Source organism: Prionailurus bengalensis, chromosome C1 (assembly GCF_016509475.1).
Source record: "Prionailurus bengalensis isolate Pbe53 chromosome C1, Fcat_Pben_1.1_paternal_pri, whole genome shotgun sequence".
Lineage (NCBI taxonomy): Eukaryota > Metazoa > Chordata > Mammalia > Carnivora > Felidae > Prionailurus > Prionailurus bengalensis.
In genome coordinates this window covers 43854199-43881052 of record NC_057345.1, presented here as the reverse complement: position 1 = coordinate 43881052, position 26854 = coordinate 43854199, and the positions used below count along the sequence as shown (strand labels likewise).

Sequence of the window (26854 nt, the reverse complement as noted above, 5' to 3'; positions counted from 1 at the left end):
CGGAGAACTACATCCCCCAGCGTACCCCGCGGAGGGAAGGAGTCAGGGAATGCCGGTTCGTTCTAATACTCGCGATGGCTGGATCCATCTCTTCTTGCCAACCTAAGTGAAGATCGTAGATTTGGAGGTGGGGCGGAAGGCGGCAGTTTCGGGGCGCGGGGTGGGCTCAGGGCGGAGCTGAGGAGACGGCGGAGGCGGAAGCGGCGGCCTGAGGGGCGGGGAAGGGGCTGGGCCCGGAAGGCGGAGGAAAACCTGAAAAGAAAACAGCAACAAGCTGAGCTGGTGTGACAGAGGGAAACAAAATGGCGGCGTCGAAGGGGAGCCTCTGGGTCAGGGCCCAACTGGGGCTCCCGCCGCTGCTGCTGCTGACCATGGCCCTGGCCGGAGGCTCGGGGACCGCTTCGGCTGAAGCGTTTGACTCGATCTTGGGTGATACGGCGTCTTGTCACCGGGCCTGTCAGTTGACCTTCCCCTTGCATACCTACCCCAAGGTAGGGCCCGTCCGAACCGGGCTACAACCCTCCCCTGGTTGCCCATCTCCGCTCTCCCGCACATCTGTCAGCTCTGGGAACCTGGGTGTCGAACCCACACCCTTCAACCTCTGTCTCCCACCTGTGTGCTCCTGTTTTCTTCCCTAATTCTACCCCACACCCCGCTCCTGCTGTAATTAATGGGAAGTTTGTGCTGCATCTACTCTATAGTATGGGCTGGGGGGACTCAAGGATGAAAAAGACAGGACTTCTTTCTTCTGGGAGCTTGCGAGGCGGCTGGGGAGGAGGATATGGATGATTAATGCAGGGTATGGATGATTAATGCAGGGTCTTCACCTTCAACGAGCTTAAGGGACGGTCGCGGGGGAGGAGCAGATATGCAAACCCACAAAAGATGAGTTCGTAACCCCTGTTTACTGAGCGCTTCTCCGGGCTGGGAGCGCACAGTCTGTTCAGGGAGTCCGACAAGTAGACAATTCCACTGTGGTATGAAACGTATTAAGTCAGCCCTAGGAGTTGTGAGACGCCCAGGAAGGGCTTTCTGCTTGTGTTGAATTACTGTGTGCAAGACGCTGCCACTAGGGCTTTGGGATGGCTTAGAGAAGAAGCAGTTAGGTTTCTGCATTCAAAGAACGTAACCGTTCAGTGCAGAAGACAGGGGGAATTTGTGGAGCGAGTATAGAAATGAGACTGCCCTGGGGCGGGGCGGGGGGGGGTGGTGTCAGGGTCCCAGTTTACGGAGGGGAGTGACCCAGCCTTCACTCCTTGTGCACCCGTCTGTGATGCCTTTCCTTTAATTCCATTCCACTCCTCAAGTTGTTTTTTTCAGTTTAGGAACTCTGTTTACTCGACATGGTCAATTGCGTGGCGACTCCCCACCCTTTCCCATATGTAATTTTGGATCTGTGCTCCCCTCCCCCCACTGCTTTTTTTTTATAAGAGCTTTTGCTCGTGTCTCTGGCCTTTTTCTCCTTGTTTTCCCTTCATCTCTTCTGCGCTGTTGGCTTTACCGTGTGGCTAGCCCTGTTTGCTCTCTCAGACTACAAAGTGACCATGAGGACAGGGTTCCTGAAGTTTAGGATGTTTCTTATTGGCAAAATACTTTCAGGTCTTTGAAATGAAAAGCTCTAAATGCTTTCACTTCCCCTATATCTTGTTTACTGCAGGATTTTACATGGCATGAGGATTATCAGTTTTCAAGAAAAAGTGTGGGAGAGATTACCCTAAAGTTTTCAGTCGGACACTAATAGAGCAATCAAGAGAGAAATGAGAAATTCTGACTTCCAGGCTTAAATCAGTGTGTGTTGCCCCTGCTTATAAACCTCTCATCAAGACTGAGGAAACTCACTAATATTGATTTGGCCTGGCATTGGGCGGAGACTTATTTTGTAACCTAGCGTTTGGTTGTGGGGGTTTTTTTCCCCCTTTTTGAGCTTTTCTTAGCAAACTTGTAGTGTGACCCAGAATGCTGGGAGAGTAATTAAGTAATAGAAACATTTCTGGAAACTTCAGGTACTTTTATAATATCCACGGTTTAACAATTTTTAACAATTGATGTGATATCTGTAAGTCATTTTTGCTTATTTATTAAAGCTGTTCTCACCAGGAACCCTAAGTCATCTGGCTCCCTGTATGTTAGATCAACTTAAAATCTATTAACTGCCTACTCTCTGTGAGCCAGTGTGATGAGAGAGTTACACCCATTATCCCTAATTCTCACAAGCATGCAAAGTAGGGCTTTACAGTTGAGGCTCTGAAAGGTTAAGTGACTTGTCTAAGACCACATAGCCAAGAAGTAGTGGAGTGGTAGGAATTCAGTCCTAAAACTGGCTACAATGTGCTGCCTTCTGTTAGTAAAGTTATATTTAAATTTTTTTTTAATTTTTTTTTTCAATGTTTATTTATTTTTGGGACAGAGAGAGACAGAGCATGAACGGGGGAGGGGCAGAGAGAGAGGGAGACACAGAATTGGAAACAGGCTCCAGGCTCTGAGCCATCAGCCCAGAGCCTGACGCGGGGCTCGAACTCACCGACCGCGAGATCGTGACCTGGCTGAAGTCGGACGCTTAACCGACTGCGCCACCCAGGCGCCCCTATATTTAAAATTTTTAATTTACTTCACTGATTTCTGTTGGCCCTCTGAATTGTTGTGCTTTGCAGTTCAGGAAAAAGCCTCGTGTGTTACCAGAAATGAGATGAATTTAGAAGCTCACATAGCCTTTCTAGTCTGGTATGTGTAACTGGAAGATAGGGTCATTTTAATGACTCTTTTTCAGAATTAATTATTTGTTGCAAGAAAGTAGAACACTTGACCTGTTTGTAAGTAATTATTTTAAAATTACTATGTAGTTACCATTTCACTTTCCTCAGCAGTGCAATTGTGTCATTTGTCTGGATCCAAATAGGAGAGACCTATGTTAACAACAAAACTAATTAGAACCAGCTTGGTCATTTTTTGTCGTTGTTGTTTAATGTTTATTTTTGAGAGAGAGAGTGGCGGGGGGGAGGGCAGAGAGAGAGGGAGAGAGACACAGAATCTGAAGCAGGCTCAGGCTCTGAGCTGTCAGCACAGAGCCTGATCCAGGGCTTGAACCCACGAACTGCAAGATCATGACCTGAGCCGCAGTGAGATGCTTAACTAACTGAGCCACCCAGGCATCCCGTGCAGCCTGGTCGTTTTTAAACAGAGTGGGGGCTCTGGAACCATATAAACCTGGGTTCCATTCCCAGCTCCACTTTTACTGTGTGTTTTTGCTGATCAGTTAACTTCTCATGACTTCATTTTGTCAGCTGTAAAAAAACAAACAAAAACAAAACCCTTTTACACCTTGCAGAGCTGGTGTGATGATTAAAGATAATGTATGTGGCACTCTTATCACAGTGCCTAACAGATGACAACAGGTAGTTATTTCTTCTGCTATATGTCATAAAACCCGTTTGGTACCTATAGTATCAGTGGTGTTGAATAATGAGAAAAGTTAGCTCGACTTAGCTCTGGGAAAGAAAATGTGTATATTCTATAGATAGTATCATTGAAGTGCCTTCTAATTATTTATCTGGTATTTGTTTTGGTGGGGAGCACCATTTCCTTGTGCTCTAAATCAGAGGAGATATATTTTAGATTAGTTTGCCAATAATTTGAGATACATAGAGCATGAAATATTTACTTAGAACAATAATATTATGTAGTACATGAAACAGTTGGAATAAGGATATGATTCTGGTTTTTTTTTTTTTTTAACATTCATTTATTTTTGAGACAGAGACAGAGCATGAGTGGGGGAGGGTCAGAGAGAGAAAGGGAGACACAGAATCCGAAACAGGCTCCAGGCTCTGCACTGTCAGCACAGAGCCCGACGCGGGTCTCGAACTCACGGACCGTGAGATCATGACCTGAGCCGAAGTCGGATGCTCAACCGACTGAGCCACCCAGGCGCCCCTGGGATAGGATTCTTAATAGCTACCGACTGAGTACCTACTCTGTGCTGGATATTGTATAATACTTTAGGTGTTAGCATGGTGCCTGGCACATTGTGGGTACTCGTTGAATATATTATTGTTGTGTCTATTTATTAGATAGTATAGCATAATATTCATGATATTGTGGATATAAAATATATAATCCCCATCATAAGATTGATTCAAGAGTATTGTCCCCAGCTTACAACCAAAGAAACTGAGACTGTGAGAGAGATTGTCACCTTCCCAGGATTGTACAGAATAAGTGGTGAGGCTGAGCTTCAAACCAGGGCTGATTCTTGGACCCTGGTTCTTTTCATCATGCCAAAGTCCCTTTTGAAAATGGGACTGGAGGGCTTATTGGCTTGGTTTAACAAAAGAAAACATACCTGAAAATGAAATGGCATGCAATATAGCTCCTACTAATGAGCTCAGGCTTCCTCTGCAATATAAGAAAACGTGTACTCCAAATACGTAAGAGAATTCTTCCACTTTTCCAAAGCTGCAAAAGCTACTCAGGTATGAAATTTATCTTAATTGTTAAAATTCTTTCAGTTTCGCCTTAACAGTAAATGCAACTAGAACCGAGGTCCAAATATATGCCACCTTCAAAGTCGTCTGATAACAACTGCTTAATATTAGACTGCAGCCATCTCTTCTTAATGGATTGTTGCTGCTGCATAAATTTTACTGATCCTTCTACTGGAAAGAAATGCATACCTTTGTGTTCATTGGTTGCTAACTGGTATATGCACATGCTGTTTGCTTCCTTATTAGGTGCCTGCCAATTTGTACACAGTGGATCACACAGTAAGTTGAGGGGGTTCCCCCACATGTACTGGTTTGTTTCCAATATTGTACATATTTCCTCTAAGAAAAACCTATTGAAGACATCGTCATTAGTCTTATTAAGCAGCTAACATTTTCTGGTAATGAAAAATCTACCCTGTCCTGAGCTCCCATAGATATACAATGATGCCTGCAACCGTTGTTCTGTTTTAAAAATCTGTTATGATTAACACTACTACCGTTTACTGAGAACCATTTGTGTCCCAGCCACTATACTAGGAATAGCTATCTTCCAGCATTGTTGAGGGGTTTGGAGATCATTTATAACTATTATCCCCTTTTATGATGAGAAAACTGAGGTTTAAGTAGGTAAAGTAACTTCGGCAGCATCACTCGCCCAGAGGATTTTAGTCCAGGTCTGGCTGATCCTAAAGGCCTTTCTCATATGCCACACTGTTGCTCTCGTTTGTGTTTTCAGTTAAAGTAAGCCAAGTTTCAATAACCCTTTCATGTAAGCATTTTTATAGCTGTGTGCCTCACTTTGTGGGGGCCTTTATGACACTATTTGCTGTGTGAAGCCAGTCATACTACTTTTTCTTGAGAAGCCTGATGATTTGTATAAATATTTATGTGGCAGAAGTATGCTATTCATCCTAAGGTACTTGCTCACTCATTTCCACCTCTGCTAAATTTCTGATGATGTCACTGTTGTTTTTATCTCCAATTTTTTCCCCATAAAATGTGACCTTGGAATATTGGAAAAAGGTGATACTTTTACCCAGTAGGCTTTTTTCTTGGGTGTCACTTTTAAAATAAGAAACTAAAGCCTCTTTATATGGCAAAGGTCTTGGGTATCAATCACCTGGCTCCTATCATATTTCTTTCAGTTATAAAATTTTATTGGAGCGTTTATAATAAACCCTACTAACTTTGCTTTCTTTTTGACCTTCTTTTCCCTGAGAGAAAAGTACTGTTTTATTTTTTGGTAATCCTCCTTCTTCTTGAACTCCCTAGGAAGAGGAGTTGTACGCATGTCAGAGAGGTTGCAGGCTGTTTTCAATTTGTCAATTTGTGGATGACGGAATTGATTTAAATCGGACCAAAATGGAATGTGAATCTGGTAAGATGCTATGCTAATGATATCAGCAATATATAACATTCTGCTTTCTTTGGGTTATGTTATGCTCTTTATGTCTTTTCCTCAGAAAATGGCAAGCATATTGTTTAAACTAATTTCGTGCATATTTTAATTATTATGAAGTCAGAGTTGTAGCAGCAGCTGCTAGAAATTTCACGGGCTTTAAATTTCATCTGTAGGAGTCCCCGCTGTAGGAAAGTAGAGTGTTCCTATGAAACCTTTCATAAGCCACAATGGCATAAAGCAAAGCAATTCCCCTTAATTTACATGGAAAAATTTTTGAGTGCTTTTAGACCCAAAAAATAACCTCTCTTAGGCTTTTCTGATACTTTAGGACACATCTTGCTAACGGATGCACAAAATAAATCAAGATAAAACACAGATGCTCACAGTTCAGAGCCATGGTGGCCTGACGCTGAGATGCTGAGCGTAGTTCCCAGGGAAGGAGGTTGGTGGTGCCGCTCTTGCTGCTTGAGCGTGTGCGCTGCCTCTGTGGGGGCTCACTGCGGAACACTTGCTGGACGCTGTTTTCGCTTTCTTTTTTGAAAAGCACAAATCCTCTTTTGATTTCTTTTGGTTTGCAAAAATAGCTCTGAACTTCCGAAAAGTAGGGGATACTTCTGTTTGTTGAGACAATATTTATTTTGTACTATGGCTAGGACACCTTTGTTTAACCAAGCATTTGGTTTAAATGCAGTAGTAATTACCCTTCTCATAATTCATCACTACCTTTTCAGTGGATAGTATAATTTTCCAAAGCCTTTCAATCATAGGCCAGTTAATTTAGCTCCAAGTTTTTGTTTTTTTTTTTTTTTACTGAATCAGGCCTTTGACTCACTATTTAATAGTGTATTCTTTGTGGGTCATGCCGATAAAAGAAGTAACCAAAGTCTTTGTCATCTCTTAAACCACTGTTTTTACCTTTTGCTGAAAGAGATGTGTTTAATAAAAGAAGCCTGTAATCGAGACAAAACTGACATTTAACTTTTTAAAGAACTGTAATGGAATTTTCTCCATTCATTACATCATGCTGTTTCCTCAGTGTAGCAGGAAGTACCTCTCTTCTGCCTATCACTATGCCATGACTCCTATCCAGTCTCCTTGGTATCATAACCTTACTTTTTATGGCTCAGTCTCCTAACTGGCCATCTTTTTGTTTGCTTAGTGCCGTTCAGTTTATGATCTAACACCCTTTGAGAAGTATATTACAAATGCATGACTGGGTTGGAAAGAAATAAAAGATTGTTATAGTGGTAAAGTGTTCTATGTCACAGGAAAGAAATGGCTCTAGTGAGCTAAATGAGAGGGTATATACTCATTTCAACTTCAGAATCCTACTATAGAACATTTTCTAAGTTCGGTTTCTCAGAATTTAGGGTGTTAGGCTGATTGCTTTGTTTTGTTTTTTCCTTGCCGTGGGAATACCCTTGATTCTCAGCGAAATGATCTAATTCTTTACAGTAATATCATGCATTTGTGTCGATCATTAAAATATATTGTTTTGTTCAACTCCATGAAGTAGGTGATGCTATTTCCATTTTAAAAATATAGAAGTCAATAGTTGGAGAGGTTAAACAGCGCAGCCCAGGTCACATACACAGCCAAGTGTGTATGGAGCCAAAACTTATGCCAGACCAGTGTTTTTTCCACTTTACAGCCTTAGCTGTGAGGATTCCCTTATTATGAATGTTATCATATAGCCTGAGCCTGGGTGTGTAATCAGTAGATTTATACCCGAAACATCAGACATGTGAGAGGTAGAAGATATGGGGTTTATTAAAAATAATATATTTGCTACTATTACCAAATTTGAGAATTCATATTGATAAAATGCTTTTTAAGTATAAGAAATTTTTATATAAAATGCCAAGTCCCTTCTTTTCTATCCTTCCCCCTTTTCTTTTCTTCCTTCTTTCTCCTTTTCTTCTTTCCTCTCTCTCTTTTTCCTTGTAATTTGACTGTTTTTCTCTTACAGCATGTACAGAAGCATATTCCCAATCTGATGAGCAATATGCTTGCCATCTTGGTTGCCAGAATCAGCTGCCATTCGCTGAACTGAGACAAGAACAAGTACGAAACAATACTGCCTTTCAAAATTGCCTGCTTAAATTGCACTGACTTGTATTGAAGTGTTTATCGCCCACTTGATACTATTTTAGTGTTATATTTTATAATTAGTTTTCAGCAAACAAATTGTATGTTTGCAAATAGAAAACTCAACTGCATAATTACTTTTGTATAATGCTTTACTGTTAAAAGTTCCAAAAGTTCTGTTCACATCCATAATCTCTTTTGTTTTTTCTCTCGGTCCACTATATTATCCCCATTTTGCATATGAAAAAACTGAGGCTCAGAGAAGTTGATAGTTCAGAGTCATTTTTTTCCACCCCAACTGCCATTGCCTTACTTCCTTACTTAAATCATCATTATTTCTCATCTGTATTACTAAACTTCCAAACTATTTTCCCACTTTACCCGCTTCTAGTCCATCCTTTAGTCTTTGTTCAGATGTTTATTTTCTAAATGGAACTCTCATCATGTTATTCTCCTATCTTATATTCTTCAGTACCAGTACCTCCCATTACGTACAGGAGTAAGTCCAAACCACTTATCACAGCCTGGCTCCTGATTTCCTCTCTTATGTCATCTCTCTTCCCCACCTCTCATACTCTGTCCTCCAAACATACTGGAAAAAATTTGTTCAGAGGAAATATACTTACATGGTAAAGAACTCAAAAGGTAAAAAGAGTATGTAGTGAAATATCTCGTACCCCTGTATCTCTTAATCATTCAGTTTTTCTCCATTAATGTAGCAAGTGTTACCAAGACAGGTATTTTATGCGTATACAAGGAAACAGATATTCTTTCTTTTTTTAAAATACAAGTATACACAAAGAATGTCTAATCATTTTTTTTTTTTTTTTTACTGCATAATCCATTATAGATGTGTCTATTTAAGCAGTCTCTTATTTGGAAATGTACCTTGTTTCTAATCTTTTTCATTTATAAGCGATGTTGCCTACTTTGCACATTTATACGAATAGAATAAAACCAGTCGAATTGCTGAGTAAGAGGTATCTGTATTTTTAATTTTGAGAAATAGAGCAAAATTGCTCTTTGTGGAATTTTACCAATTTTTTAACTCAAGGTATAATTCACATACTATAAAATTCACCCTTCTAAAGTTTTCAATAGTTGTTAGTATATTCACAAAGTTATGCAACCGTCATCACTGTCTAATTCCAGGAATTTTTATCACCCCAAAAAGAAATCCCCTACCCACTCCTTTCCTCCTTCCCCCCTTCCCTGACTCCTAAAAATGTACCACTTTTAAGGTAGTTTAAATTTATGTTTCTCTTATTATGATTAATGTTAAACATGTTTTCTAATTTTTAAGAGTCGTTTTTTTTCTCTTAATTGTATACGTAGTGGACAGTTCTTAATTTTTACAGTATGATGAGTTATTACGTGCTTCTGTTTCTTCTACTCTCCATCCTTCTATTGAATCCCCTTGATTCAGGGCAGGTGTCATTTCCTGTGTGAAGCCTTAACCACTTCTCACTCTGGTTTGGGTTAGGTGCCTCTCTCCATATACATGTATTACCCTATTTTTAACCTCTGTCCTATATAGATTACACAGATTAAACACAGGTGTACGTTGATGTATAAAATACACATGGTCCCTGATATCCTAAAATTTATAATCTCAGTGAATACTTGTTTGGTGAATTAATCAATGAAAGATTTCACAGCTATTAGTGGGGAAATTGGATCATGAATATAGGTCTTTTGATTCTAAAAACTGATCTCTTACCCCGTAATGCCTCTCTTGAAATACAGCAGAACGAAAGCTATCTCTAGAGTTCAGCAAATGGTATCTCATACTTGTGCTCTAGAGGGGCCCACTGCTGCTAATAAATAAGCAAAGAAGTCAGAACTGGGGGAATGGGGACATGAAACCAATTAATGTTAAAATGAGTAGCTTATATATTAGGAGCTGTATATATATAGCCCATAAATACTCCCCTCACCCTGCCCTATTATCAGATGTCTTACATTTTATGCATATATTCTTTTGATTGATTTTTTTTTTCCTTCCCCTTTTCCATCAGCGTTCATTGCAGAATGATTTATTTTAAATTTTTTTAATGTTCATTTATTTTTGAGAGAAAGAAAGTGCATGCAAGTGTGAGCAGGGGAGGGGCAGAGAGAGAGAGAGAGGGAGACAGAATCTGAAGAGAGAGAGAGAGAGAGAGAGAGAGAGAGACAGAATCTGAAGCAGGCTCCAGGCTCTGAGCTGTCAGCACAGAGCCCAATGCAGGGCTCGAACTCACAAATGGTGGGATCATGACCTGAGCTGAGGTCAGATGCTTAACTGACTGAGCCACCTAGTCGCCCCTAGAATGATTTATTTTACATGAAAACATCAAAGATGAGGATGGTATAATTTCTCCCTCCCCCTTCTATCTCTTGAGTCCTTGCTAATCCTTTTTTAATCAAATCTTAAGATTCTCCAAAATGTATTTTGGGACCTAATTCAAAAGCCTGATAGAGGTGACAGGTAGTTTATATGTGTGTTTGGTGATAAAGTAGCCTGGGATATTAAGCTTTATCACAGTTAATTTGCATAGATAACTAAGAGTTTAATGCTAGTAGAATCACTTCACTTTTTATTCTCTGTCTCAATCAGGATTTGAGGAATGTTGATTAAGTTTGTTCTCTTGAATATACATATATAAAAATAATATATGATTTTATTTTATTTTTTTGAAGCTCATGTCCCTGATGCCAAAAATGCATCTACTTTTCCCTCTAACTCTGGTAAGGTCATTCTGGAGTGACATGATGGACTCTGCACAGAGCTTCATAACCTCTTCCTGGACTTTCTATCTTCAAGCTGATGATGGAAAAATAGTGATATTCCAGGTAATGACTATGCTTCATAGATTCATCTAAATACTGACAAGAGTAAATGTACATGTCTTAAATGAATGTCTTGGCATAGCGCCATATACCTCATCAAATAATAATTACTAATTTGACCTACATTAAAACATTGGGCATCAGGGCACAGTGTGACTTACTCTTCTGTCTACCCATTGGAAGCCTGTGGAAGCCCCGCTGATCCTTATCTAACAAGAATTCTGAGTCTTCTAAATTTTATAGTGGTTAAATTGATGAAATAAAACCACTAGATATGAGAGATAATAATAAATATACTTTGAATGTAAATAATGGCATGTCTGTATATCACATACGGATATTAAAGAAAAGCAATATGACATAATTTTTAGCTTTTATTATAGTGCTTTTTCTCATAATTCTTGTAAGAGCTTGTTAAAGAAGCATATTGCCTCCTAGAGAAGTAACTTTTCTCCTACCTCATTATTTACCATGGGATCTGATGATAATAGCTGCTTTTCTTGAAGGTTCTTAGGTACTAGGCATTTACATATATTATCTCAAATCTTTGCATACCTTCCTGAGGTTGTATTATCCCTATTTTATTGATAAGGAAACAGTCTAACTTTTTAAGATCACCCTGCCAGTAGGTAACAGAATTAGACTTAAGACAGGTCACTTTTCGCTCTCAGGCGCATATCACACCCTACCATGCTATCTTCCTTTTAATTTGGTACTTAAATTCCTCAAATGTACCACAAACTATGTTGTGGCACTTTACCCCATGTAATAAAGTAAACCTTTTAATATTACTAATAGAATGGCTCACTGTAAGGCTACCATGTAATTTTTAGCACTATCCTGAGTCTTGGGTCCTCTGTACATAATTTGGTAATAAGTAAAACACAGAAGGACTTTTTTCTCTTTAAATTTGTGAATAAGTTCTGTGTCCTAAAGCTAATTAGCTTTTAAAGCTTGAGTTGAATGTGAGAGTAGAGCCCTCATTCATTCCTGATTGGATGTGAGATTAGCTTTGTTTCTTTGTATCAAGTGTAACTACAATGGAGAAACCCCCACTCCAGGGGGTCTGTGCTCCATAGAGGATGTAAAGTATGGAGTGTTTAGCTATAATGTATGAGTTACTCATACTGAGGGAAGAATGGAATGTTTCAGATGAGAAAAATAGAGATAATACTAGTGTAGCCCAAAATTTCAGCAGCCTGCTAAATTATTCTTTTTTCAACTAGAATTAGAACTCATTTTTGCAGGGTATGATATTTAATGCAGTATGTTGTCATTTGTCCCTGCTTTTTAATTTTTTTAATGTTGTCAGAAAGTTAAACTGACTAGATACTTGATGATGCCAGAAATCTGTCTGTTTCTTTGCAAGGCACTCGATCTGATGTTTAGGAAGTGCAATTAAAATATATTGTGGTAAATGTGTTTTATTTTTTATACCATACTTCTGTTACTTTTTCTCAATTCGAATGTTTATACAGATGATGTGTTATAGAACTTGTTACTTAGAAAAGCATACGAAGTACAAATGGCTTAATTGCTTTCATTATCATTTTAGTCTAAGCCAGAAATCCAGTATGCACCACAGTTGGAGCAAGAGCCTACAAATTTGAAAGAATCGTCGCTAAGCAAACTGTCCTGTAAGTTTTATTTCCAGTAGCTTGGGATAACAACATTAGCAAATCTGGTTGTGGTCTGGAATTAGTTGTATGATTATTCTTACACTAGTAGAAAGTGAACAAATAACTCTTAAACAGTGGTTCTCAAACTTTAGCTTGCATTAGGATCTGGAGAGCTTGTTAGAACAGATTTCTGAGCCCCACTTCCCAAGTTTCCAGTTTACTACATCTGGGATAGGACCTGAGAATTTGCATTCCTAACAAGTTCCCAGATTTTGTTGATGCTGCTGGTCAGGGGATCACACTTTGAGAACCAATAGTATAAAAACATGTAATTGGCTTTGAAGGATATTTTGACTATAAACTAGTAAGATATTGTGATATTTCGTAGTATGCTAACCAAACAGTGAAATCAGCCCGAAGGTGTGAGTTCCTGTTCTATTTACTTTTAGACTAGAAATAAATTTTAACTTACAGGAATATAAAACATCAACCTAAAGCTGAGCTCACCTTTTAAAATGTACTGGCTCATACCTTATTTTAGATACTGATTTAATTAATTTTCTAATTATTTTGTAATTAGAATTAAACAGAATGTAATTAAACAGAAAGCAACGTCACTAAGAATTTGGAAATAAAATAGGAAACCCATAACGTGGTAGAATATCCATTTGGTTTTTAATGTGCCGGAGGAACTTGCATTCATTATCAACGTATCAGATTACACTTATAAAAACAACTGGGTGTCTGTACAGTGAACGTATCTACGGGTAGTCATCTGAGGCTAGCTCTTGGGATACAGGATGTCATAAATTGTACCTTGTTATTTCAGCAGATCTGCAAATGAGAAGTTCTCAAACACATAGGAACTATCTTGAAGATGGAGAAAGTGATGGCTTTTTAAGATGTCTCTCTCTGTATGTATTCCTGTTTATTTATATGTAGAGGAGATAGAATCTGGCTTGTAGCAGATGCATTCCTTTTTATTATTTTAAAATTATATTTGGGGTACCTGGGGGCTCAGTCAGTTAAGCATCCACCTCTTGATTTCAGCTCAGGGCACGATCTCCTGGTACGTGAGATTGAGCCCTGCATTGGGCCCTGCACTGACAGCACAGAGCCTGCTTGGGATTTTCTGTCCCTCTCTTTCTGCCTCTCCCCACTCATGCGCGCACACACTCTCCCTCTCTCTCAAAATAAATAAGTAAAATATGAAAAATAAAATTATACAAGCTGCTCAAAAGTAAAAAACTTTTTTAAAACCCTTTTCCTACCAAACTTGTACTTTGGGATATTTTAGTTTGTTTAAAAGGTAATATACTACTGTAATAAAACCCAAGCAGGTAGTTTTTTTCACAATACCAAAGCATTTTTGTTCTTGTTAAGATTCCTTGACTTATTATGTTAAGAAATGTGCTTCTCCAGACGTTTAAAATAAGCTTTAAAGTATGTCTGAATGGTTTGGGGTTGAATTTTGTTTTTATCTACATAGCCATCTGGGGCACCTGGGTGGCTCAGTGGATTAAGCGCCTGGCTTCGGCTCAGGTCATGATCTCACAGTTTGTGAGTTCGAGCCCCACATCGGGCTCTGTGCTGACAGCTTAGAGCCTGGAGCCTGCTTTGAATTCTGTGTCTCCCTCTCTCTCTCTGCTTCTCCCCCACTCATGCTCTGTCTCTCTCTCTCTCCTTCAAAAATAAATAAAAACATGAAAAAAATACGTATGCTTCTTCTCCTCCATAGAGTTCTGATGTGAGCTCTCCCCCTATATCCACCTCGATCCCTCCAAAAAAAAAAAAAAAAAAAAAAAAAAAAAAAAAAGATAAGGACAGTGGCCTGGAGCACTTACTGATAATCATCTACTCACCAGACAAAGCATTTGGTAAACCAATGCCTGCCCTCACGGTGTGTATACTCCAGTATATGCTGTTCTGTCTCAAGTGTAACACTGCAGTAGTTAAACTGCCCACTTCTGTCATTTCTTACAATAGAAATAGTTTCTCGACAGGTTTTGTCAGGTATCAGTAGGGTTATTTGGCACCTAAAAATTAATACCTTTTACCAAATTCTTTAAAGACTGGGTAAGAAAATGGGGCTTTAACTTTAAATTTTCCCTTCCTTTCATCTCTAAATCTGCTTTGGACCTTGGCAGAATATGGGCAATTTTTCCTGTCTCTTATATTTAGGATCTTTCTTGTAGTTTGCTGGTCTTAGGAAACCTAAGTAATCACCTAATCTTGAGTTACAGCTTATTCTCAGTAGTATACTACCTGGTAGCTTATTGGTGACTTACACTCTTTAGCATTTTATCATTGTATTTCATGTAGTTCTTTTAAATCTAACATTTTAGAAGTAATTTTGTAAATGTTTAATTTGTGAAAGAAGTAACTTTATAACTAGAGTTTTAATGCCTAGAAATTTCTGTGCACAAACATGAATTATAATAGTATTCTACATTTTAATAAAAAATACTTTTTTTTTTAATGTTTTCCCCCCCTCAGTGAGCTCATTTGGCTCTTAGAACAGTACACTGTGATAAGTAGGTGGGTCAGAGGTGAATTGCCCACCCCTAAGGTTATATATACCCACTATGTTAAAGTTCAAACCTAGCTTTTCTAAACCTACATCTTTTACTTGTCCTGTTCTGCTATAGTTGTCTTTTCTAAAGGGTCATGAGTGTTCCATGATGAATGCAAGATCACCTGGCCAGTCAGTGGAATCTGGCTCTTCACTGCAGTGCTTTTTATTGTACTGTATAGCTGTTATGGAGGTACCCTTAGCTTCTAGAATGGAAATTGAGGTCAACTCATTTTTCCACTTGCCGTTTCTTCTCAAAGAGTCTATTGTGTACCAAGAACCGTGTTAGGGACTTTGAACCTAAAGAAAGAATTTCAGTCTCTGACTCTATGGAGTTCTCAGGTCTAATATGGTAGAGACAGGCATGCAAACCGTCAACAGTGGTGATTGCTGTGTATCACATACACATACACATCTCTCATATACAGAATACAAGGAATATACCTTCAAAGGGAGGATTGACAAAGGAAATAGAAATAAGTCTTAAATAATGAATAGAGAGTTTTGCTAGTTGTAGCAGCTTTAATTTTTTTTCCAGTTATGCTGGCTTCCTACTAAATACATAAAGTGTATTACTATGTATGGAGAGTCAGGAGAATCGGGGATTTGACCAAACCAGGTGGACAGGAACTAGATAGGAGCAGGCAAGTAATCAAATCTAAGTATTAGGAAGAGGCTTCTATGTGAAGGATAGAAGATCAGATTGGAGAGCTGTGGTAACTCCTGAACAGAAGAGAGAAGAGATAGTTGAGAATCTGTAGGATCGTTTTATTGTGGAAGTTGAAGAAGCAGATTGATTGTACACTGAGCCCCTGTTTTCTGGCTTAACTAGTTGTCACTAGAATCCAGATGTCAAGTATATTCTTCTCATTTCGTGGAAGGAAATTCCTTAGTACTCGGGTTAGGGCTGGGATATGTAAAGTGGGTGTTGTTGTTTGTTTGTTTGTTTGTTTTCATGAAAAATGTTGTCTACTGTTATCTTTCTAAATTGGAATACTTAAAACATCATATAGACGTTCCCTGCTTTTAGATGCAGTGCATTTTTCAGTGTCCACCTCTTTTGCCCACACACAGTGACTCCACATACCTTTTCTTTAGCATGTTCAACTGTTGGCAAACCATCAAGTAAATGGGTTACAGTGGTAAGTATAGACCTTTTATCAGGCAGTATCGGATGAGCACAGATGTGAAAATCAGACTACCTGCCTTAAGTATCCGTTTATTCAGAACTGGACTACTAGATATTTAAAAATAGCTTGACTTTTGTTTTTATTGTTTGGCAAACAATAGGTCAATTATAGAAAAAACTCCAGTTGCTAATTCTTGTAACTGGCCAATTTTATGATATTTTAAACATAAGAGAAATTTAACTATCTCTTTACTAAGGTATGCTATAATGGGTACAGAATGTCTCATAATAGATGCGCTTTTGTAAATTGGTCCTTGGGTTCGAACCCAGCATTGGGCTCTGTGCTGACAGCTCAGAGCCTGGAGCCTGCTTCAGATTCTGTGTCTCCTTCTCTGTCTACCCCTCCCCCACTTTTGCTCTCTCTCAACAATAAATAAATGTTTTAAAAAAAAAAATCTAACAAATAGTTTTAAAGGTAGTACATGTGAAGTTTTAATTGTATTATTAAACTAATTACATCAGGTTGATTGCCTTTAATTATTAAGAATCTCCTTCTTTTTACATTAGGAAATTTTACCATGACTAACTTGTTTTTCAGTAACTCTGGATGGATTTTAACCACGACTCTCGTCCTCTCGGTGATGGTACTGCTCTGGATTTGTTGTGCAACTGTTGCCACGGCTGTGGAGCAGTACGTTCCCTCTGAGGTAAATTTAATTCCAGCCCTTCGGCCGTTTGAAGTATGAGCCATATGATTTACCGTTTTGAACGCCTTATTTGTTAACTAGAGGAACAAGGCCTGTCTGTTAATGGAACGAGAGAAGATTAGGTGGTTTTAATCACACAGATGCGTGTCGGCACCCATGGAAATGGCAGGTTTGCAGCAGAAGAATCACTGTTCCCAGTGCTCTGCGATGCTACCAGAGTGACACATATGTTGGCTGGTTTGAGTAAGGTGTCTCTCTCTTTCCCTGGTTTTTTGAGCATAGAGAGAACCTGGTGATACCAGTTTCTAAGGTGATATGTAAGAAGGAAGACTTGTAGAACTACTTAAAATTTTAAATTAATTGCCACAGATGTTCAGCAGGAATTGCTGCTTTAGAAGTGACATGGCTGGAGTATTTGGTTTTGAGTTACTGAGTGCTGTAATCTAACCCTGACAGAGGTGGAAGACGATTGTGACTTCCTTGGTAATTAAAATTTAACTGGCCCAAGAAACCTAACTGTGTAAAGGGTTTTTGTTTGCGGAAAAGGCTATAATTTGGTGACTCAACTTAGCTTTCAAGAAAAGAAAGTTATTTATGTGACTGTGTAGAGAATAATAATGTCTGTTGACATCAAATCCAACTGAAAGAAACTTTAGTTTTCCTGTGCCTCCAAAGTGTAATAGAAAAAGACTTAAAAGAAGAAAGAGAAATTAAAATAGAATCGAATAAATAGTTAGGATGTGCCTACCATGGTGCTTGAACAATAATAGCCTTATCTGAATAGACTAGAAAGGTAGTTTTTAAAGATAGGTTTTATTTAATATAAGGTTACACGTGAGTAATGATTATGATATTTCATGTTTTTTATTAAGATACTGTGTGATACAAGCAGCTAGAAACTGGGACAGGATAATGTTGGTAACTAACATTTAGAGTTCTTTAAAATGTTCAAAATATTTTCATGTATCTTCTATGTCTAGCAATACTCTGGAGCAGGTTTTCTTATCCTTTTGTAGGTGAGTAAATAGGCTTACAAAGTCTAGGTGACTTTCCTGGATTTGCACAGCTATGAAAATATTGAGGCTGGAATTCAGCTCATGTCTTTTGACTTGTGACTCCTGTTTTTTTTCCTGTATACATACCACCTTTCCCATGGCTAATAAGGTGGCACAAATAGGAAACGTATAAAGTGTTAAGGAAAGCGCAGTCTATGTGTGGAGATTGTCAGGGAGGGCTTTTGGATAATGGGGGTCTTGACCTGAATTTTGGAAAATGGCTAGTAAGGTATAGGTTAGCAGAGAGAGGAGGGTGGATAATTTTCCCAAGTACAGGCAAGAATAAGCTGTCAGTGACGGACTGTAAGGAATTGACTTAATTAAAAGAACTTAGGAAATTAAACAAAATGAATAAAGTTAGGATTAGGAAGAACCTTGAACTGTGGAAGTATTAGAGAATGAGTAAATTTCTATAGAACTCATCTGTTTATGATATGAATATACTAATAACATCCTCTGGCTACATTATCTACTTGTGTTCTTGTTCAGTTCTGTTGTCCATATTTTAATCATTTTTTTTATTCCTGATAAAACCGAAATTACTTATGTAACATAGGAATGCCTTGGCCTGTTCCTTTAGAGCTGCCCCATGCTCTCTCTAAACCCTCGTGACAACAAAGCTACAAACCTCTATTACTAAATCTTTGTTGATCCCCACCCACCCTGTGGCACTTCGTTCCTTGCTTTTTGTATGTCAGCATAGCTCCTTCTCCTTACTCCCCATAGAGATTCCATAGAGATCCCCAAGATTCCATAGAGATTGGTCTGGAGATTGCAGGGAAGGACTGAATGGCTGGCCTCAGGCAGAATGTACTTTGTAAGTCCACCACAAGCTGGATCCTGGTCCCCAGGCCTGACTGACATTGAGCACTTTCTCGCAGACACCCTTCTAGGTGTTTTACCTGCATTGGCACATGGAGTCCTTTCAGGAACTCTGTGAGATGGCTGCTGTTATCATTCCCATTTCCCAGGTAGGAAGACTGTAAAAGAGAGTGTTTAATTTCCCCAGTGTCACCTACCAGTAGTGGTGGAACCAGAATTTAAACCCGGGGAATCTGACTCCAAAGCTAGTACCCTGAAGTGTCTTTAGTTAGCCTGAAATCATAAACAGCAGAGTTTGATTATGTGGTTCATCTCAGGACTGATCTCCCCGTGGGACCTCTTTGGCACTAGGAAGATAGATACCACCCGGACCACGTGGTTCATGTTTTTGCGCCAGGATCTTCAAATTCTCTCCTATCCAAACAGTTCATAGGTGGACATTTCATAGTTTTTCCTCTCTTATCGCCTTACTTGGCTTAGTGGAGATGACCGCTTCTCATCGTGGCTTTGGTTACATCTCATAGACCTGGGGCTCTTTCCCTCCCTTTTAGATGACTCTTGATCTTCTCTTCTGTTCAGATGTTGTCTCTGCTCTGATAAATTTTGTTTTGATTGTATAGCTTTAATTCTGTGAGAAATTTTCTCTCCTGTTTTCCAAGTTCTTTGGGGAAACACCTCACTTTTTGCCACATATGCCCCCACACGCTTGTGGTCATAAAACCTAAGGCATCAGCACCACGCAGAGTCCTGTGGACAGCTGGTATATTCCCCCCAGATACCTGCCATATGGATGTTACTTTCTCACCCCTCTCTAGAACTCTACTGCATATCCTTAACAATCAAAATTATGGCTCCATCTTCAAAGGACCTGTGCTTTTCTAAGAAAACAGATTTTCTAGAAAAACATGTGGAAAACAGCCGCTTAGATTCTCTGCTCTTAGGCTTTACTTTGTAATGCGAATCCAAACTTTGGCTAAGTAATAATGTAGTTTTAACTATTGTTTTCTCATTATAAAAATTGCATATATTTACTGTCGAAATTTGTAAAGTACGTATAAAGAAACAAAAAAGTCAGTCACCATCCAAAACTATCATGGTGTTTCCATTTTTAGCAGATTTCAGCACAAATAATTTTTAATATTGGGAAACCTGGGTGGCTCAGTCGGTTAAGCATCCGACTTCGGCTCAGGTCATGATCTCATGGTTTGTGGGTTCGAGCCCTGTGTTGAGCTCCATGCTGACAGCTCAGAGCCTGGAGCCTGCTTCAGATTCTGTCTCTGGCTCTCTCTGCCCCTCCCCCGCTTGTGCTCTCTGTCTCTAAAATAAATAAATGTTAAAAAATTTTTAATAATAATAATTTTTAATACGTATTGTTAATATTTTGTTTCTTGTTTCAAAATATCTCTGTCCCTGGTATTTGTTCCTCTATTTACTGTAAAAAAATAGCTGAAAACTTAGCACTAGAAAAATTACTTGGTTTTCTTGGCCAAAAGCCACCTATTTTAAAACTTTCATAAAGCCTTTTTGTTGATTTTATTATTGAAACATAAACTATTTCTGACCCCTCGCCATAGTAACAGGAGACTTCATTTTAAGTTCCATAAGTATAACTCACGTGTGAGCCATGTTACTTATATGTTGTTAAATTACTTACATATATAATCCTGTGTGTTTGTAGGAAATCATAAGCCTGCTGAGAGTCTCTCTTCAGTACTGATCTGGTATCTGAGAGCTCAAACATGAAATATAAAAAGCTTCCTTTTCGGTCACTACAACAAAGCTTAAAATTGTGGTAAAGAGGTCAAGAGTGTGGTCTTAGAAACTTACGAGCAGCTTTGTTTTTCTTATTTAGAAAAGCTCTGTAATAATTTATCTTTAGCCTGCTTTGCACATAGTAGGTACTCATCATTTATCATTTGATTATAATGACCAGAAAGAGTTGGCAAAGAATTTCATTTGTTTGGTTGATCTTGAAGCAGTGTCATTTATAAAGATTTTGATTCTCTTTTCTCTCCTTTTTTCCTGTTTCACATTTTTTATGTCATTTTTGAAATTTCATGGCATGACACTTTCTCTTGTTGAGCTATCCATTTAAGATAAAGAGTCGTCATTCATAGTGGCCCTTGTCAGGAAGGTCAAACTTGACATGTGAGATCAGGATGTAGCAGTATTGGATTATTCATTCCTAGAGATCAGAGGGAAATTTTCTGTTGCAACAGATGGTGATATAGATGCTGTTCAGTGTTCCCATCTGTGTGCTTCCTTTTTTCTTATTTTTCAAGATCGTAATACTCTGATTTCAGGCGGTCAGTTAGAAAGGGTTTTATCTTTCTTGAGCAACTCCTGTGCAGCCTTGTTGCAGAGTGTGAGCCAGACACAGTCCCTGCCTGCCCTGGTCTGTAGTGCATGTAGCTTTTCTCCTTTATGGTGCCTGAGGTAGTGTACCAAGAGTGGAGAAGATGGAGACTTTTGCCTTCCAGGCAGAAATTGCCTGATTCTAATTTCTTGTCATCAATACTTTTTATTCCAACAAGGAAGTTTTCCTCTGGGAGTTGATCAGTAATGCTTCTGATGCTTTGAACCAGATTCACTATGAGAGCCTGACAGGCCCTTCCAAGTTGGACAGTGCTAAAAAGTTGAAAATTGACATCCCAGTCCCAAGGAACATAACGCTGACTCTGGTGGACACAGGCTGGCATAACCAAAGCTGACCTCATAAGTAATTTGGGAACCATTGCCAAGTCAGGTACTAAAGCATTTACGGAGGCTCTTTAGGCTGGTGCAGACATCGCCATGATTGGACAGTTTGGTGTTGGCTTTTATTCTGCCTCCCTGGTAGCAGAGAAAGTGGTTGTGATCACAAAGCACAATAATGATGAGCAGTATGCTTGGGAATCTTCTGCTGGAGGCTCCTTCACTGTACATGCAGACCATGGTGAGCCCATTGGCTAGGCTACCGAAGTGATCCTCTACTTTAAGACCGGACACAGTACTTCGGAGAGTCAGGTCAAAGAAGTGGTGAAGAAGCACTCACAGTTCATAGGTTATGTTATCACCCTTTATGCAGAGAAGGAACAAGAGAGAGAAATCATTGATAATGAGGCAGAGGAAGAGAAAGGTGAGAAAGAAGATAAGGATAATGAGGGGAAGCCGAAGACTGGAGATGTAGGCTCAGATGAGGAGGATGATAGCAGGAAGGACAACAAAAAGAAAATAAGACTAAGGAGAAATATATTTGTCAGGAAGAACTGAACAAGACTAAGCCCATTTGGACCATAAACCTGATGATACCACCCAGGAGGAGTATGCAGAGTTCTACAAGAGCCTTACCAATGACTGGGAAGACCGCTTGGTAATCAAGCACTTCCTCTAGAAGATGAATTGGAATTCAGAGCATTGCTGTTCATCCCCTGTTGGGCTCCTTTTGACCTCCGAAAGCAAGAGTAAAAAGAAAAATAACAAATTCTCCATCTGCCATCTGTTCATTATGAACAGCTGTGATGAGTTGCTATGGGAGTATCTCAACTTCATCCATGGTTGTGGTTGCCTCTGAGTACCTGCCCCTCAACATCTCCGGAGAATGCAGCAGAACAAAATCTCGAAGGTCATTTGCAAAAGCATTGTCAATAAGTGCCTTGAGTTCTTCTCTGAGCTGGCAGAAGACAAGGAGAATTATAAGAAATTGTATGAGCCAATCTCTAAAAAGTTAAAACTTGGAATCCTTCGAGACTTGACTAATTGGCAACTCCTTTCTGAGCTGCTGCACTGTCACACCTCCCAGTCTAGAGATGAGGTGAGTTCTCTGTCAAAATATGTCTCTCACATGAAGGAGACCCAGAAGTCCATCTGTTACATCACTGGTGAGAACAAAGAGCAGGTTGTCAACTCTGCTCTTGTGGAGCAAATGTGGAAGCAGGGCTTCAAGGTAGATGACCGAGCCTACTGACTATACTGCACGTAGCAGCTCAAGGAGTTTGATGTGAAAAGTCTGGTCTCAGTTACCAAGGAGGGCGTGAGCTACCTGAGAATGAAGAGGAGAAGAAGAAAATGGAGGAGAGTAAGGCCAAGCTTGAGAACCTCTGCAAACTCATGAAAGAAATCTTGGATAAGAAGGTGACAGTTTCCAGTAGGCTTACGTCTTCACCCTGCTGCATTATGACTAATGCACTTAGCTAACGCGGAACAGATCATATCCCAGGCACTTTGGGATAACTCTATAGTGGGCAATAGGATGGCCAGAAAGCCCCTGGAGCTTAACACTGACCACCCCGTTGTGCAGCCACTGCACCAAAAGGCAGAGGCACATAAGAATGATAAGGTTGTCAAGGATCTGGTGGCGCTGGTATTTGAAACTCCACTCCTGTCTTCTGGCCTGCCACTTGAGGATCCCCAGGCCCACTCCAGCTGTCTCTACCTCATGGTCAAACTAGGCCCGGGCATTGATACAGATGAAGTGGCAGCACAGGAACCCAGTGCTGCTCTTCCTGATGAGAGCCTCCCCTTGAGGGTGACGAGGATGCCTCCCGTGCGGAAGAAGTAGATGAGGGGGCGCCTGGGTGGCTCAGTTGGTTAAGTGTCCGACTTCGGCTCAGGTCATGATCTCACGGCTCGTGAGTTCGAGCCACACGTCACGCTCTGTGCTGACTGCTCAGAGCCTGGAGCCTGTTTCGGATTCTGTGTCTCCCTCTCTCTCTGACCCTCCCCCGTTCATGCTCTGTCTCTCTCTGTCTCAAAAATAAATAAACGTTAAAAAAAAATTAAAAAAAAAAAAAAGTAGATGAGGAGTTTCTGCTTACAGAAGTTGTGCCCTCAGCGTAGTGTCCCCATGGCTCTCCTAGTAGCCCTGAGTGGCTCTGGGCTACCTCGTTCCCTCTGCTGATACCTAGTGGGTTTTTTTCCTCTCCTGTCTTTCTAAGGCAGTATCCAAGGGCCTCAAACCCTATTTATTCCCACATTTGACATTAGGTTTGGATGTATGTTGTGGGGGGTTTTGTTTATTTTGTTCAGAATTCTAACTGCAAAATAAGATGCAGTTTTCTACAAAGAAAAAAAGGCTTTTAGAAGACTCCTAATAACATTCATGTTAGTATATCACATACATTTATGAGTAACTTGATATGTGCCAAGCTCTGTTCAAGGCACTAGAGATACAATTGAGAATATTATGATCAAGATGGAATGATAAAGGCTTCCAAGACCTGGGAAGTAGAGTAAATATGTCTTAAACTGTAATAAGGGGGCACCTGGGTGGCTTAGTCAGTTAAGCATCAGACTCTTGATTTCAGCTCAGGTCATGATCTCATAGTTTCCTGAATTCAAGCCTTAAGTCAGGCTCTGCACCGTCAGCACAGAGCCTGCTTGGGATTCTTCCTCTCTCTCTGCCCCTCCCCTGCTTGTGTTCTCTCTAAAAGTAAATAAATTAAAAAATAAAATAAAATTTTTTAAAAAATTAAAAAAATAAAAAACTGTAATGAGCATTATTTTTTTAACTTAAAAAAGACCAAAAACCGTGCTGTTCTGAAGTATTAAGTCTGATAAGAGTCAGAAAATCAGAAAACAGTGTAAATGCCACAGCTTTTAAATGCAAATTCTGTTAAGAAACTGAGTTTGAGAGATTTAAGTAACTTATCCACGATCCCATAACTGGTTAGTGGCAGAACGAGACCTAAAACCCAAATACATATTTATTAATTTACTTTTTAACTTGTAGAAGTAATAATGCATGTGAATTAAATTGTCTTCCTTTTCTTCACTTCTCAGATAAACCAGTTAATAGTTTCACAATTTTGCCAAGTAGCTGCCACTTTTTAATTTTATCTTCCATTTTTATTTTTGTCTTTGATCTTCTATTTTATCTTCCATTTTTTGTTTTATCAACTTCAGACATCATCTAAGGTCTTCCTACTGAAGAATGAGGAACTTGGTTCACTTATACTCTGTCCCACCTCACCTTGTCTCTCCATGCTCTTGTTTTTGTAATGTGAATTTTGTGTACTTCTAGTGATTTACTTGAACTCCTCATACTTCCTTAACCCTCTCCTTTCTTCCCGTAGTCTATCTCTCAGTTGTCATTAGTTATTATGACCCTTGACAATAAAATGTAAATATTAATTATTTATATATCCCTCTGTGCTTTTCTAATAGATTAGTTTGAAAAATTAAAATCCAGGGGTGCCTGGGTGGCTCAGTCGGTAAGTGTTCGATTTTGGCTTAGGTCATGATCTCATGGTTCGGTAGACCCCACATCAGGCTCTCTGTCAGTGCACAGCCTGCTTCAGATCCTCTGTCCCCCTCTCTCTCTGCTCCTCCTCCCACCCACCACCCACCCCTACATGTGTGCTCTCGCTCTCTCTCAAAAATAAAAATAGGGTGCCTGGGTGGCTCAGTCGGTTAAGCTTCCAGCTCTTGATTTCAGCTCAGGTCATGATCTCACGGTTTGTGAGTTTTTGTCAGACTCTGTGCTGACAGCATGGAGCCTGCTTGGGATTCTCCTTTCTTCCTCTCTCTCTCTGCCACTCCCCTGATCATACTCTCTCTGTATCTCTCAAAATAAATAAATAAAAACTTTTAAAAAATATTAAAAACATTAAAATCCAGTAGATAGCATTTACAATATGATTATGTAAATATGCAAAATAGAACCAAATACAGTGGTGATTAGAGTCACATAAAAGCAAATGTAAACCTGAATTACTTAAAATTTTCCCAAGAGAATCTTCCAAATATCTCTGCTTAATGGAACCTTTTATTGTTTTGTTCTAGCCTTCTTCTCATTTTCTAAGTCATCTCAACTGCTACTGTTTCTTGTATTCGGTGTGTTTTGCTTTCTTGAATTCTTTTATTTTGCTGGAGTACTTTCTTAAGTAGTTGTTTTTCATAAAGGATACTTGGATGGTAAACTTATCAAGTTAACACTTTTGAAAAGCTCTCTGTTGTACCCTTATATTTAATTGGAATTTGAGAATTCAGAGTAGTCACAAAATCAGTATACCTACTGGTTACAGAGTGTCCATATACTCCCGTTCATTTCTCTGCACACATTTTACACTTTTACCCTGTTCTAGGTAGCTTCTTCCATGTGGATGTTTGAGATCACTGAAACCGGTCCTGGTCACTGCTTCAAGGTCTAAATGCCGTTAGGGTCGTGAAAGTATCTCTCTCGCCGTGCCCCAGAGCAAATTAGCGCCTGTTAGTTCTGGGGTTTAAGGAGGCCACAGCATGTCAGATTTATGTCCACTGAAACCTGAGCAATTTTTCTTGATACTCAGTCGCTATACCTCTATGTATTTTAAGCTGGGACATGTGGAAAAGTTTTCTTTGGCCATCCATTGGGAGCTGAATCACTTATCAGTAACATTGAGTAAAAGCATTCGTCATTCTTGAGGATGTCGGTAGAGTTTTTGTTTTTGTTTTACCAAATACCTGTAGATTAAATTACTATTTGAGGATGTACTCAGAGAGGTTCTTAACTATTGTAATACGCATTGATTTTCTTTTGCAGAAGCTGAGTATCTATGGTGACTTGGAATTTGTGAACGAACAAAAGCTAAACAGATATCCAGCTTCCTCTCTTGTGGTTGTTAGATCTAAAGCTGAAGACCATGAAGAAGCAGGGCCTCTACCTGCAAAAGTGAATCTTGCTCATTCAGAAATTTAAGCTTTTTTTTTTTTCTTTTTTAAAGTAAAGGGTAATAGACATCTAAATTTCCCTTCCTCATAGAGCTTTTAAAAATGGTTTCATTGGATATAGGGCTTAAAAATCACTATAAACTGCAAATAAAGTTACCCAGATCTGTGAAGACTGTATTTGCTGTAACTTTATCTGTAATTTCTTTTCTAGTAATTTAAGAGACAGATATTTGAGATTGCATTTTTATTTTACTAATATCTGTAGCTATTTTATTATTTACATTGTTTTTTTTTGTTTTTTTTTTCTTAGCCAAATTGTGTGAGTTGATCATTGCTCTTCCCCTCCTCCTACCATGATAGTATCTGTCGTCTTAGTTAATAAACTGAATACTCGGTAGGATTTGATGCTTCTGCTCAGAAATGGCCCACAAGCTGTATTTTGAAATTTAGCAGGAAATGCCCTTTATGACACTACATTTTCAGTTGTATTGACTGAAGTCATTAAAATTTTATTTGAATAA

The 26854-nt window shown here is 39.2% G+C and overlaps 1 protein-coding gene and 1 pseudogene across 4 annotated transcripts; both read left to right on the top strand.

Annotated features, from left to right (window-relative positions):
* The first annotated feature begins 67 nt into the window (after positions 1 to 67).
* TMEM59 (transmembrane protein 59) lies at positions 68 to 26854 on the top strand. Of its 4 annotated transcripts, none has more exons than XM_043575054.1 (9): positions 175 to 491; positions 4728 to 4760; positions 5754 to 5859; positions 7853 to 7947; positions 10651 to 10803; positions 12356 to 12437; positions 13252 to 13333; positions 16719 to 16827; positions 26206 to 26854. In XM_043575054.1, exons 1-9 carry the CDS (start codon positions 303 to 305, stop codon positions 26359 to 26361), a joined length of 1005 nt encoding a protein of 334 aa, XP_043430989.1. In that variant the 5' UTR covers positions 175 to 302; the 3' UTR covers positions 26362 to 26854. The 4 variants fall into 4 exon arrangements, with proteins under 4 accessions (XP_043430992.1, XP_043430990.1, XP_043430989.1 ...); XM_043575053.1 differs by having other exon boundaries at positions 211 to 491; positions 13249 to 13333; XM_043575057.1 differs by lacking the exon at positions 4728 to 4760 and having other exon boundaries at positions 68 to 491.
* On the top strand, positions 20034 to 23328 carry LOC122480532 (annotated as a pseudogene).